The sequence below is a fragment of the Vigna angularis genome, chromosome 6 (genome assembly GCF_016808095.1).
Source record: "Vigna angularis cultivar LongXiaoDou No.4 chromosome 6, ASM1680809v1, whole genome shotgun sequence".
Taxonomy (NCBI): domain Eukaryota; kingdom Viridiplantae; phylum Streptophyta; class Magnoliopsida; order Fabales; family Fabaceae; genus Vigna; species Vigna angularis.
The window spans coordinates 7049887-7065000 of record NC_068975.1 but is presented as its reverse complement, the minus strand read 5'-3'; the positions used below and the strand labels follow the sequence as shown (position 1 = coordinate 7065000).

General features: G+C 41.4%; 3 protein-coding genes across 3 annotated transcripts in view; 2 read left to right on the top strand and 1 right to left on the bottom strand.

The window, feature by feature from the left end:
- Nucleotides 1–1661, bottom strand: part of LOC108342567 (feruloyl CoA ortho-hydroxylase F6H1-3-like) — a 1747-nt gene extending 86 nt beyond the window's left edge. The window contains exons 1-4 of the mRNA XM_052879533.1: nucleotides 1635–1661; nucleotides 1204–1394; nucleotides 998–1064; nucleotides 1–442 (exon numbers count right to left, since the gene is read on the bottom strand). The exon at nucleotides 1–442 is cut by the window's left edge and continues 86 nt beyond it. Of these exons, the coding sequence (XP_052735493.1) occupies nucleotides 1–442; nucleotides 998–1064; nucleotides 1204–1394; nucleotides 1635–1661 (727 nt within the window). The remainder of the gene's footprint in view (nucleotides 443–997; nucleotides 1065–1203; nucleotides 1395–1634) is intronic.
- Nucleotides 1662–10301: 8640 nt separating this feature from the next.
- LOC128197327 (uncharacterized) lies at nucleotides 10302–11928 on the top strand. The gene is made up of 4 exons (XM_052878683.1): nucleotides 10302–10531; nucleotides 10614–11273; nucleotides 11360–11619; nucleotides 11702–11928. The coding sequence occupies exons 1-4, from the start codon at nucleotides 10493–10495 to the stop codon at nucleotides 11904–11906; spliced, it is 1164 nt and encodes a 387-aa protein (XP_052734643.1). The 5' UTR covers nucleotides 10302–10492; the 3' UTR covers nucleotides 11907–11928.
- Nucleotides 11929–11960: 32 nt separating this feature from the next.
- On the top strand, nucleotides 11961–12709 carry LOC128197328 (uncharacterized). The gene is made up of 4 exons (XM_052878684.1): nucleotides 11961–12052; nucleotides 12154–12202; nucleotides 12283–12378; nucleotides 12467–12709. The coding sequence occupies exons 1-4, from the start codon at nucleotides 11964–11966 to the stop codon at nucleotides 12554–12556; spliced, it is 324 nt and encodes a 107-aa protein (XP_052734644.1). The 5' UTR covers nucleotides 11961–11963; the 3' UTR covers nucleotides 12557–12709.
- Nucleotides 12710–15114: the final 2405 nt, after the last annotated feature.

Here is a 15114-nt window from a genome sequence, read left to right as displayed (position 1 = left end):
TATATTTTGGTTTATCGCCAGTTTCCAACACTTCTGACAAAGGACCAATAACAGCATCAGGTGCTGGGTTGACAAATGCTGGAATGGAGATTCTGGTCTTCCTTTTATTTGCAACAACTCTGTGCTCTATGCTTTTGTATCTTTCATTGCTCATTATCTGTAACACATCCCCAATATTGATCACCAATGCTCCCTCAACAGGAGGAACATGGATCCAACTGTCTCCATCGCTGCCTCTAACATAAAGCCCTGCAATGTCATCTTGCAGAAGGACAGTGATTGATGATATGTCAGAATGAGGGGCTACACCTGATACAACTTCAGGCTCAGGACATGCTGGGTAGTAATTGAAACCCAATATCATTGTACCCATTAAAGTGTCCTCTCTTGCTTGATCTAACTTCTTCACATTCAATTTCTTATAAGCACCTTTAGCAGTTTTCTAATTAAAACTTCACAATGCTTCATATATTCCACTGCCTGATCCCTTCATGAAAGCAGTAAATGAGCCATATACTTATGAGAAAAAACAAGCACTTAGTATCATAATAAAGGATCAATATCCAATTGCACGTCATTTCTCTTCTCTCTTGTGCTCACCAACTCTGAGTTCATGATGGGTTTATATTACTTAAGACACAATGCTTCCAATTAACTAAACCATGTACTTAACCACACCAAATTTATCCCACAGTCAGCAAATAAACTTACAGTCACACTGTAGGTTTGAGACTATCCTTCAATTTTCTGTTATAATACTTTCCTTTCAGTTGCCTACAACATTGTATAAACTAAAGTAAAAGACAATTTTTCTTGTCACCCTGTATTCCTAGTAATATCATTTCATTCCAATGTATGTATTAAGATCAAATGTTATAAAGCTCTCTAATTACAGCAAAACAATAGTCTTCTCCTTCTAGATGATGCTAGTGACATGAATTATACGACATAGTCGAACTCGGTCAAAGCTCAAATCCCCACAGTACATCTAACATACCATAAAATTTACACTTAGTGCGGGAGATGCAGTAACCAAATAATTAACAAACCAAGGACAAGGATTGCTAGTAACATACCCATTAACAAATTCTTTATTAAAGTTTGAAGTTTTATTAACTATAAAATCAATAATGCAAAACGTGTTTCGTAGTGTTTTGGTAGCATTTCTCAACAAAATCACAGGTGTTAAGAACTGCCACTTACTTGCATATAGCAGGCCAATGTGCATGGATTTTTTCCTCTGAGGCATACACAAGTTGAAGATAATCTTTCCACTCCAAAACCAACTCAGAATGGGGGCTACTGGTGCCCAATCTGACAACTTCAGGGGGTGAGTTCTCTTTGAAGCTCTTCTTTACCACAGCTGGCAATTCAAAGAATCTGTGCACAGCAGCCTTGAGATCATCAATAATGATAGGGATAAGAATAAGAAAGGATGGGTAGTTTATGAGAGGAGGAATAGGAGGAAATGAATATAACAAACAATGAATATAACAAACTAACAGTTAGGATAGTTTTGGTGAATATAACAAACTAACAGTTAGGATAGTTTTGGTGAGATTGTAAGATTGTATAAATAGCGGCTGAGTAGAAAGGATTGGGGGATTGATAACTTAGTGCTTACGGGTTTATACCTGTGGAAGAGGGTTATGCCTCTGCATTGGATTGTACAGATACTATACTGGTGAATAACATTTAGACTTCCCTTTCTTTCTGTGTTTCTTGGGGAGCAATTGAGTTCTGAACGCAGGTTCCCAATTTAGGAACCTAACATTTGGTCCGACTTGCCGGATCCATATCGGGGAGTGTTCGAGCGTGGAGATGGAGGGAAGAATGGTGGTGGTCGAAGGGCACTTAGAGGCGGTGGAAGTGGCAATCGCTGAGACAAAGGCTGATACGGCGGCGATACGCCAGGACGTCCAAGCGATCTTGAAAGCGATGGGAGAGCGTATACCCATTAACCAAGGACAGCGACAGGGGGAGAGTCAGTCGTCGGTGAACGATAATGGTGGTGGTCTGAATGGCGGAAGAGGAAACGGGGGAGAAGGTAACCAAGGAGGGATGAGCCAGTGGAGGAAGCGAGTCGAATTACCCGTGTTTGAGGGGGGCGAACCGTGGGTATGGATCGGCCGAGCGGAGAAGTTTTTCGAAGTCCAGAAGGTGGCGAAGGAGGAGAAGTTGGAATTGGCCTTTATTAGCATGGATGGCTACGCTGGAAGCTGGTTCCGATTCTGGCGAGAGAAAACCAAGACCCTGTCTTGGGAGGGGTTGAAAAGGGCGCTGGGTATCCGATTTGGGGGAGGAACTAGAGGAACGGTGTATGAGAGACTCTCCACCATACGACAGACGGGATTGGTGGGGGAATACATACGTGATTTTGAAGTTCTGGTGGGGCAAACGACCCAGATACCCGAGGAGCAGATCATGGGGTATTTTCTGTCTGGTTTAAGAGAAGAAGTGAGCGATCATGTCCGGCCTCATGATCCACCGGATTTGATGACCGCTATGCGGGTGGCGAGAGATGTGGAAAAAATGTGCGCGAAGACGGGACGAGGATGGATATCCAAGAATCCAAGTTCTTGGGGAAAAACATTGGGATCGATAATGAAGATGGAGACGAATTGCGAACCAGCGGGACCAGCGGAAAGTGTCGGTTCTGTAAACAAAGGTGCGACCCACGGGGGAAACCACAGGAGAGACAGCGGCAACGGAAATGAAAGGGGTGTCCACAATCTTCCCTACTCTGAGTACATCAAACGGAGGGAAGAGGGGAAATGTTTCAGGTGCGGCGGACCCTTTAGCCCCGGTCATCGTTGTACGGAGAGGGGGATAAGGATGATGATTTTGGCTGAAGAGGAGGAAGAATCGGAAAATGACGGAGAGGATGAGCTGAACATCACCAAGATGGAGTTATCGGCCCTTTCTATCGGGGGCCTCACGACACCCCGGACGATGAAGCTACGAGGGAGAATGGGTCAACGTGAGGTATTGGTTTTAATTGACAGTGGCGCTAGCCACAATTTTATAAGTCGTCGGGTGGTGGAGGAATTAGAGATGACGGTGGTGGAAACACCCCCCCCCCCCCCCCCCCCCCCCCCCCCCGTATATGGTAAGCTTGGGAAACGGACAGAGGGAACGAACTAGCGGGTGTTGTGAAAAGGTGGCATTGGAGATGGGGGAAGCAGAAGTAGTTGAACGCTTCTATATTTTTGAGTTGGGCGGAGTCGACGTCATTCTGGGGGTGGAATGGTTAGAAAAGCTCGGGAAAGTGGTGGTGGACTGGAAAGAATCAACGATGAAGTACCGACAGGGAGAGATGAAGATAACAGTGAAAGGGGATCCCACTTTAGAACGAAGAGTGGTGGGCCCCAGAGCTTTACAGAAAATAGATGAGGTGGCAGTGTGGTTATTGGTTTGGGAATTGGGCTTGTTGGCTGATATTTTCATGAGAGAAGTAGTACGATTGCATGGGATCCCCAAATCCATCGTGATCGACAGAGACCCATTATTCTTGAGCATGTTCTGGAATGAATTGTTCAAAAGCCAGGGGACGCAGCTGAAAATGAGCACCGCATATCACCCAGAAACGGATGGGCAGACGGAGGTGGTGAACCGTATTCTGGAAGGTTATCTCAGGTGTTTCTGTTCAGAGCAGCCTCGAGGTTGGATGACAGTGCTATCATGGGCGGAGTTTTGGTATAACACGAGTTACCAAGGAGCAATACGGTGCACACCTTTTGAGGTTGTTTACGGGAGAGCGCCTCCTTCTTTGCACAGATTCATTCCTGGGGAATCTCTGGTGGAGGTCGTGAATCAAGAACTTCAAACTAGAGACGAAGCTTTGAAATAGTTGAGGTTCCATTTGGAACGCGCGCATGATCTTATGGTGCACCAAGCTAATAAAAAGAGGCGGGTCGCGAATGTGAATGTGGGGGACTGGGTATATTTGAAGATACGACCCCATAGACAAACCTCAATGCCAACCCGACTCCACCCAAAGCTGTCAGCAAGGTATTTTGGACCTTTTCGGGTGATTCAGAAGGTGGGGGAGACAACTTGCAAATTGCAGTTGCCAGAGACAGCTCGCATCCATCCGGTGTTTCATGTTTCACAGGTGAAGAAGGCAGTAGGCGAGCACCAGGTGGAGAAGGACCTATCGCCTGATCTACAGGCAGACGGGCCTTCGTTCACTAGTGCAGAAACGACTTTTGACGTCACCCAATAGACGTCCGTCCCACGAATCCCCAACGTATATATGTGACCGGTGGCATAATAGTAAATAAGTGGACCTCTAAACGTCCGTCCGTGGTCGAGACGGACGTTTTAAACATTATAGACGTCCGTCACACGCGGACGGACGTTTTAAAGGCTGCCGTTGTCAATCCTTGAACGTCCGTCCTGGGTCGAGATGGACGTTTATAGTATTATAGACGTCCGTCACACGCGGACGGACGTTTTATAGGCGTACGTTTTCAATCTCTGAACGTCCGTCCTGAGGTGAGCGGACGTCCGTGCGCGTGGCGAGTACGTTGATTAACCTCGAACGTCCGTCCTGTGAGAGCGCGAACGTCCGTCCTCAGAACGGACGTTCAGAGGACTGACAGAGTCAATCTCTGAACGTCCGTCCTGGGTGAGCAGACGTCCGTGCGCGTGGCGAGCATGTTCATTAACAAAGAACGTCCGTCCTGTGAGTGCGCGAACGTCCGTCCTCAGAACGGACGTTCAGAGGACTGACAGAGTCAATCTCTGAACGTCCGTCCTGGGTGAGCGGACGTCCGTGCGCTTGGCGAGTATGTTCATTAACAAAGAACGTTCGTCCTGTGAGTGCGCGAACGTCCGTCCTCAGAACGGACGTTCAGAGGACTGACAGACATGCTTTTTGAACGTCCGTCCCTGGCCGAGACGGACGTTTATAGTGTTATGAACGTCCGTCCTAGGTGACGGACGTTTAAAAGCTCAACAGTGAAAATCATGTGCACTTGTGAACGTCCGTTCCTGGCCGAGACGGACGTTCATAAGGTTAATAGGCTGTTCTGTGTGTAGCTTTTTGAACGTCCGTCCCAGGTTGAGACGGACGTTTATAATGATATGAATTTAATATGCTGACAACTGAACGTTTATAAGCTGAACGTTTCAAATACCATGGCAGCCATTATAGACATCCGTGCCCTCCCAGGACGGACGTTTATGTACTGACAGGGGTGGTTGGGTATTTAATTCTCTGCAGGTTTAGGTTTAGGGTTTACACGTCCAGTCTGGGGGCACGGACGTCTATAATATTATAGACGTCCGTGCCCTCGTAGGACGGACGTTTATGGGCTGCCATGGGGAGTTGAAACGTTCAGTTGTTCAGTACAATAGACGTCCGTGACCCAGGACGGACGTTTAAAGCACCCGCGAATATGATTTTTAAATCGTCAAAGACGTCATATTAGTGACGAAACGGACGTCTATACTATTATAAACGTCCGTCCCCCAGAGTGTCGGACGTCTAAGATTATAAAACCTTTGCTCCCGCGAACGTGACCAGTTACCTTGCTCCGCAAACGCGCAACCACTGTTCATCGTCTTCCTCCGCAGAACGCTGCTGCGCCATTGATTTGCAGGTGCGTTTTCTCACTTTTGGACCGTTTAAAATTACATTTAATCCGATTACATTGCTCTGTGATGAAATGTCTTTGATTTGAACCGATTAAAAATTGTTTTGGGTCCGTTTTTTTGCAGACTCTTGCGTGTTCTTGGACGGCTTCCTTGACCTCTTTTTGGACTGCGAGTTAGGCCGTTTAGTCCTCCACTTCCCTCCTTCTCATTTGGAATCAACTTTTCAGGTTAGCTTGTTGGTTGAAAATTTTGTGTATGCATGTATGTGGATTTTGTGTATGGACGTTTTTGACTTATGTTATTGTGTTAAACGATTAATGCGAAATGTGTATTAGTGTATAGACGTTTTTGACTGTTAAATTTTGTGTATGCATGTATGTGTTATTGTGTAAAATGTGTATTAGTTATTGCCATACATTGAGTGACACTTAGTTCCCGTTTGAAATTTAAGACAAACGATTAATCTTTTAATCGTTTGTGTTAAATTTTGAATTGTCCGATTGGACAGTTTGAAAAAATTAATTTTCATAATTTGCAATACCATGTCAATTGGAGTTTAAGGATAAGATTGATGAAATTTCGGTTCAGTACTTGTGTTGTTCTCCGGATGCATATTTGATTGTGGTCATCGTTGACTACTCTCATTTCGTGTATTTTGGAGACCAATGCGAAATGCTGCCGAAATTGTATCAATTTTATGACGTAGACTTCAATGCACGTGGCTGAGCAAATTATGAAAATTAATTTTTTTGAATGGGTAGGGCCTAACCTTGTGAGAGTTAAAACACTTGAACTGATGATTTTACGAACATAGTATGGATCGAAGATGGATGAACGAACGTCGCATGAGTGAAGAATATGACAAGGGTGTTTCGCAGTTCTTGCAATACGTTGAACAAAATGCTAAGTCTGTCAACGGGACATATTTTTGTCCTTGTGTGCGTTGTCTTAATCAAATACGCCAAGACTTAGGCAATGTGCGTGACCATCTATTCATGTACGGCATAATGAGGACTTATACCGTTTGGACTTGGCATGGAGAAGTACTTGAGCAGCCTACCACGTCACGAGGAACAAATTATGTGGAAGAATGGATGAGTGACCATTTAGAGGACATGATACGTGATGTCGGTGAAGATAATTTTGGAAGGGCTAATTTGTATGATACTCTTATTAATGATTCAGAGCAACCGTTGTTCCCAGGATGCTCAAACTTTACACGTTTGTCTTCAACTTTAAAGTTGTTTAGTTTAAAAGCAAGGAATGGATGGACCGATAAAAGTTTCACCGAGTTGTTGGAGTTGTTGAAGGAGATGCTTCCAGAAAATAATACTCTACCTATTCGTAATTACGAGGCCAAAAAAATTTTATGTCCAATGGGTCTTGAATATCAAAAGATACATGCTTGTCCTAATGATTGTGTTTTGTACACAAAGGAGTTTGCTTCGTTAAACTATTGTCCAACATGTGGTTTATCCCGTTTTAAAAAGAAATCTGACAGAGTCACTGGTAATGAAGGTAATGATGGTGCACCTGCTAAGGTGATGTGGTATTTGCCTATAATACCTAGGTTCAAACGTATGTTCTCTGTTAAAGAAGATGCAAAGAACCTTAAATGGCACTCTGACGAAAGAAAGTGCGATAATCTTCTTCGACACCCTGCTGATTCTCCACAATGGAAAAAGATTGATGACAAATTCCCTGAATTTGGTGCAGATCCAAGAAACTTAAGGCTTGCACTTGCAACTGATGGTATGAATCCTTATGGAAACTTAAGTAGCAAACACAGTTCGTGGCCAGTTATGTTGATGATTTACAATCTTTCTCCTTCGTTGTGCATGAAGAGAAAATATGTGATGTTGACCATGATGATATCGGGTCCTAGACAACCTGGAAATGACATTGATGTTTACTTAGCACCTTTAATTGATGATTTGAAATTGTTGTGGGAAGAAGGCATCGACGTGTTTGATTCACATGTTCAAGAACAGTTCCGTTTGCGTGCAATGTTGTTTTGCACTATAAATGATTTCCCAGCATATGGAAACTTGAGCGGTTATAGTGTTAAAGGTCATTTTGCATGTCCCATATGTGAAGAAAACACTAGTTACCTTCAGTTGAAGCATGGTCAGAAGACAGTATATACAAGACATCGAAAATTTCTTCCTCGTAATCATCCTTATCGTAGATTGAAAAAAGCATTTAATGGAAGTGCTGAGGATGAGGTTGTGTGCAGACCCCGGAATGGTCAAGAGGTGTACAACGAAGTCAAAAACATTGACATTGTGTTTGGAAAACATCATAAAAGTACCTCTGCAAAGACCATTTGGAAGAAACGATCGATATTTTTTAAGCTTCCATATTGGTGTGAACTTGATGTTAGACATTGTATTGATGTGATGCACGTTGAAAAAAATGTTTGTGACAGTGTCATCAGAACTTTATTAAACGTCAAAGGGAAGAGCAAAGACGGAATAAAGGCAAGACAAGATTTGGCTGACATGGGAATCCGATCTGAGTTACATCCACAGATAATAGGAAGACGCACCTATCTGCCCCCAGCCTGTCACACACTTTCCAAAAAAGAAAAACAAAGTTTTTGTAACTGTTTAAGAAGTGTGAAGGTTCCGCAAGGTTATTCTTCAAATATTAGTAACCTTGTGTCTATGCAAGACTTAAAGCTAGTTGGTTTAAAGTCTCACGATTGTCATGTATTGATGCAACAATTGTTACCGGTTCTTATTCGAGGCATATTACCTCCTTCTGTTAGGGGTATTCTGACACGTCTGAGTTTTTTCTTTAATGCCATTTGCAAGAAAGTTGTTGACCCTCGAGGTTTAGATGAATTGGAAAATGAGGGAATAAGACTACTATGTCAATTGGAGATGTATTTTCCACCTTCCTTTTTTGACATCATGGTACATTTGATTGTTCATCTAGTCAGAGAAATTCGAATATGTGGGCCGGTCTTCTTAAGGTGGATGTACCCAGTTGAAAGATACATGAAGATCTTAAAGGGATATGTCAAGAATCAGTATAGACCAGAAGCTTCAATCATAGAGCGATACGTTGCAGAAGAAGCCATTGAATTTTGTTCAAGTTATATGCCATCTTGTGAACCCGTCGGTCTTCCCAAGAGCAAAAACGAAGGAAAATGTGAAGGAAAGGGTGTTCGAGGTGTGACAATTCAAAGTGTTAGCAGAAAAGAAATTGACCAAGCTCATTTGTACGTCTTAAACAACACTGTTGATGTGATTCCTTACATTTCTGACCACGTTAATGAAGTAAAGGCAGCAAACCCAAAAATGAGTGAAAAATGGCATCTTAATGAACATGTGAAAACCTTCTTGGGATGGTTTAAGAAAAAGGTGTATGGGACTCCACATGTTTCTGAAACTTTATTGAGGTTATCTCGTGGACCGAACACAGAGGTCATTACATATGGTGGGTACTATATAAACAATATTTCTTTTCAGACAAAGGTAGAAGATGACAAAAGCAGAGTTCAAAATAGTGGCGTCACACTACAAGCTGAGTCTGTGCACTTTGCTAGTTCTAAAGACAAAAATCCAATCACAGCATCCATCAGTTATTTTGGAATAATACAAGAAATATGGGAAGTTGATTACGTTACTTTTAGAGTACCAGTTTTCAAGTGTAAATGGGTTGATATAAATTCTGGTGTCATGATGGATGACCTTGGTTTCACATTGGTAGACTTGAACAAGATGAATTACACTGATGAACCATTTATCATGGCTAGTCAAGCAAGACAAATATTCTACATAAGTGATCCATCGAATAACAAATGGTCAGTGGTTTTAGAAGGTAGAAACATGCATGGACATGATGATGACGATTCTCTTGATATACTTGAGACAACATCTGTTGCATGTAGACCCACTGAAGACCCAGTTGATGACGTTGCCGATGTAATGCAAGCAATTCGTAGTGATCACAACGAAGGCATTTGGGAAAAAACAATTAATTAATAGGTTAATATTTTCACTTTTATTGACTTTATATGTATGTTCATCATAATTGAATTATTACTAACGTTGTCTAATTGGTTCAGGTATGTCGGCCTCAGACTCAGGATCGGGAAAGAGCAGACGTGGACGAGGCGTCACCCGAGTGGCAGATGTGACATCCGGACGCGTGGATGGTCAGAGGAGGCATGTTGACATTGACCCCAGATCAGGTCATCCATCAGGGCCAAATGCTGATAGGTTTAGGAGTTATCTGGGCAAGTTAGCAAAAAGTCATGTCTCTATCCTTCATGCATGTTGGGATGACGTCCCAGAGGTCGACAAGAACCTCTTATGGCAAGATGTTCTGGTATGTTTAGACTTCATGCAATTTGTGATATACTTATCTGTTAACTTTTCTCTTGGTAACAAGTTTTTTGTTTTAAACAGCAACATTTTGATATTCCAAACACATTGCAAATCAGAAAGAAAGTGTTATCGCATATAGCGATAAGATTTAAGGATTTCAAGACAAGGCTGACACGACTATATGTCTTTGGAGATAGACAACATGAAAATCCATCTCAGCATTATACCTTCACAGAGGAGGATTGGATGCAGTTTCGTGCATCTAGAGAGACTGAAGAATGGAAGGTACGTTTCTTAAGATCATCTTTCATTGAGTTTTTATGATTTTAGACTTACTTATATACATGGTTTCACAGCATAAAAGGTTAGCCGCCCAAGAAAGACAAAGGCTAAACGACACACCCCACTTGTTATCACGAGGTGGATATGCAAAACTGGAGAAGAAACTGAGAAAGTCTAGAGCCGATGCCTTGGGACTTGAGTCGCCTGACCTAGCACCTGCACCTGCTAGGTACGAGCTGTGGAAGGCTGCTCGGACTAAATCTGATGGGAACATGACATCTTCCTCAGCTGCCTTGATCTCACAGAGAATTGTAAGTTCAAATTATAAGCAGTTATTTGATTGTGTATCTATCACAGCATGTCTTCTAAGTAACTTGGTTTTTTTATGTGCAGGATGAGTTGGTTGAGCAGCAGACTCAGGGGACATTTGTTGGCCAAGGTAGGGACGACATTCTGACAACGGCCATTGGAAGGCCCGAGCACCCAGGACGTGTACGTGGAGTTCCAGGGGCGATTGGTCTTCGTGACTATTTTGGCCCTACACAGAAAACCCCCCAATCAATGAGTCAGGAGACACTGAGGCAGATGGATCTTCAGTGGGAGGAAAGACTCAACCAAAGCATGAGATCAATGGAGCAACGATTCATGGAGCAGCTACAAGAACAAAAACAAATACAAAGAGCGCTTGAAGAAAAGCTGCATTCCATGACGCAAGGCCACATGGGGGCCGATGAAACTCCCACAGCACCTCGTGTCAGCACTAGAGGATCATGCTCTGCTGTAGAACCCAATGAGTATAGCGGTCAATATGAGCTGTTGGTTGATGGGGATCCCCCACGCATTGTGGCTGTCGGACGAGTGCTTGAGGGAGGGGAGACCATTCATGGTGTTGCCATATTACCCCAGCACGTGCGTGTGACCATTGACGAGGTTCGGGATCCCCAGGCTCAGGTGCCTGTACCCACTCCAGAAATTAACTTTGTGGGGGAGGCCATAGGAACATTTATTGCCTGGCCTAGAGCATTGATCATGTCCCACATCGCGACTCCACAGGTATAATGTCTTTTTCCTTAGTATTTCTATGTTAATTGTCTTCACATAATTGTTTATAAAGCTTTGACGTAAATTCTTATCTTCAGTTCACACGTCCTCAGAAGCAGCCAATTCATGATACAGTCATACATGAAGATGATGACATGGCTGAAGCAGAGGATGATCCTATATCAAAGTTAGTGACAAAATTACCCAGATTGAAGAAAGCATCATTACAACTATACTGGGATTTGAGGGTATTTGGTCTTCCCCCACATGTGCCAGTTTATATCACATTTTCTGATGCATTGGAGGTGATTGAGGGAGACAGGATGTTGAATATTTCCATCATTCAGTTGTGGTGCATGTAAGTTAGTCAATTTGGTCTTTGATATTACTTTTATTTACATTCTTATATAGTTTCTAACGACTTAACTTTGTTGTTTTAGGTACATGGACACAATCGTTGTAGACCAAGGTCGGTCTTCCATGTACGGATTTGTTGAACCTCAGACCATTCAACCGTCTGGTAACACACTTCAAAACAGACAACATTATTTGCAAACATGGATGGATGAGTCCAAAAGAGACATATACCTTGTGCCATACATTGACGGGTACGTGTTTTTATATGTGGTCAGTTTATTATTATAGTTTCCTTAATTAGTTGAATAACTATTTGTCCTTCGTGATAGGTCTCATTGGCAGCTGATGGTTATCATTCCCAAACAATGTAAAATTATATGGTTTTGTTCGTTGCACAGGAAGATGAAAAATGACTTGAGAACCATGCTTCAAGGGTAAGTGTTTCTCCAAAAAATGACTTCAATTTGATGTTAACCTTCAACTTTTATGATAAAATAGTCATATTAATTATACTTTGTGTTTTCAATCTGTACAGAGTTATTGGTAAATCTCGTGGTCAATTGGTTCAAATTTTGTATCCAAAGGTTGTAAGTCATTTATAGTTTCTAATTCATTTATGTTATTGAATGATCTAAATTTTTAACTATTTAGTTTGTTATTTTAGTGTAACCAGCAGGTAGATTCATGGGAATGTGGCTTCTATGTGATGTGTTGGATTAAGACCATCATTCGAGCTGTCATTACAGATGACTGGAATGAGGTAATGATGTATACCTTCAATACATTACAAATTAAAATCATCTTCAACTATATATGAAACAATAATGAATCTTTCTTGAATTTTGCAGCGCTTCAAGACTACATCGCCTATTGCAGAGGACACAATTAACCAGATAAGGCAGGAGTGGACCGCTTATCTTTTACAAAGATGGAGTTAGGAATAGTTATATTTCTTCTTGATTGAACATTGTTTGGTTTTAGTTTTATTTTTATGTTAATAGTTTGGTAGTGGATTGAACATTAAGTAGAATTTTGTTTATATAAAACGCATATTTATGTTATTGGAGAATTGTTCTGGGACATTTTTCTGTTTTTCAGGTGTGGTTCTATTGAGAAAACAAACAAATTTTTAAAAAAAAAACGCCCACTAGACGTCTGTTAGTGTACAGTCGGACGTCTATAGACGTCCGTCTGTGCACATACGGACGTCCCACCCCAGCGCTACACCAAAATAACTCAGCGAGGATGACGTCCGTCTTCAGACAGCAGCGGACGTTTATGTGGACGTCCGTCCTGATGCAGCGGACGTTTATATAAACGTCCGTCCTCAGGCCACGGACGTTTCTATAAACGTCCGTCCTGATGCAGCGGACGTTTATATAAACGTCCATCCTCAGGCAGAGCGGACGTTCATATAGACGTCCGTCCTCAGGAAGAGCGGACGTTCGTATAAACGTCCGTCGTGGCAGGATGGACGTCTGAGGGACGTCTACCGCATAGACGTCCGGCGTACGCCGGACGTCAAAAGGCCAAAATATCGGACGTAAAAAGCCTTTTCTGCACTAGTGGTTTTGGCCCGTGAATGTTTTGGGAAGGCGGCAACGGACAGAAGAAGGAGGAAGCGTGCCGCAACTGCTAGTGGAGTGACAACAAGGAGGACCAGAAGGAGCCACCTGGAAAGATGAAATCACCATCCGAGAACAGTACCCTGATTTCAACCTTGGGGACAAGGTTGATGATCAAGGGGAGGGTATTGATAGGGATAAAAATAAGAAAGGATGGGTAGTTTATGAGAGGAGGAATAGGAGGAAATGAATATAACAAACAATGAATATAACAAACTAACACTTAGGACAATTTTAGTGAGATTGTAAGATTGTATAAATAGCGGCTGAGTAGAAAGGATTGGGGGATTGATTACTTAGTGCTTAGGGTTATGCCTTTGCATTGAATTGTACAGATACTATTGGTGAATAACATTCAGACTTCCCTTTCTTTCTGTGTTTCTTGGGGAGGAATTGAGTCCTGAACGTAGGTTCCCAATTTAGGAACCTAACAAATAACCTTAAAGGGTATCCCATGGTTCACGACTTGGAAGAAACCCCACTCGGTTGCAGCATAAAAACGGAATTTTGAACACCTGGGTCTTCCCAGTTGGTGAAATCAATGATGGGTATTGATTTTCGAGGGATAATTTTTCTGTGATCTAACCTAGCTTGGAGAGGTTGAATGTATTGGGGAGGAACAGTTGTGAGGTTCAGATCAGCTAGACCCTTTACTCCATTGGCTTGATTCACCACGAAATAAGTGAGATTGGAGAGAGTGGAAGACATGGGAAAGTAGATTAAAGGAAGAGATAATGGTTGGATTTAAGAACACTAGAGAATAAGAAAACATTTAAGAGTAAATGCACTCCTTTCAGTTTCCTCGGTGTGTCACTTCATGGATGTACCAAGTTTCTACATCCATAGATTTAGAATCTTTTTATACTTTTGTGATGAAACTTTTTATACAAAATCCACGGCTATAAAGAGTTGGAGTATGGATTCATCATGCGTTTGTTACATGTCATAAATTAATAGATAAATAAAACTCTAGTCGTCAATACAGTAAAATCTGCATGTTGCACCATATCCTGGTGACATTAGTTGATGAAGATTCAATAATTACTGCCTCAGTCGTTGCATTAATTTCGATATCCATTAAGTTCTAATAGTTTAAAAATATAAAGTTGATATAAGTCAACACAAAAGTTTGATTGGAAGTAAGATATTTGACAACCAACAGATCACATAAAGTTTATGGAGTTGTTTTATTCAGAAAAATCATGATGGAGCCACGTGATTACATTCTACAAGGAGAAAAAGAGAATTATAAGATATGTTAATGATACTTTCACAAATGAAACTTTTTTACGTTGACAATGGATATCAATATCAAGTTCGTCATATATATAGTGATTCTCGTCTAGAAATGTAGAAAAGAAAAAATAGTTTAATTATGGTATGCCTTAAGAAAAATAATCGTTACATTTGGAATGGAAGAAGCCAAATGATGAACACGACACGGATAGACTTCGACTCGTGTAGTTTTTAAAATATAAGTAAAACATGACGCGGATCTATATATTAAATAATTATGAATTATTTAATTTAACAATCAATATTTATATACTCAAAATTATTTATAATCAAATATAATAATCTAAACAGACCACCTAATACCAAAATAAATCTAATTTATTTATTTAATATTCAAAAAGTAAAAAAATAATGATATTGTAATATTTGTTTTTTGTTTCTATAATTATAATAGAGACTTATTAAAATAAAATTACATGTTTATAGATTTAAAAAAAATTATATGTGTAAAATTTCATTAAAATGGTATTTTAGACACTAGTAAAAATTTGGGTTTTTACAGCGCACATTATGCCACGGTTCACTAGAAACCGCAGCATAATGGTGCGCGGTGGCAGTTTTGTAAATAAATCGAA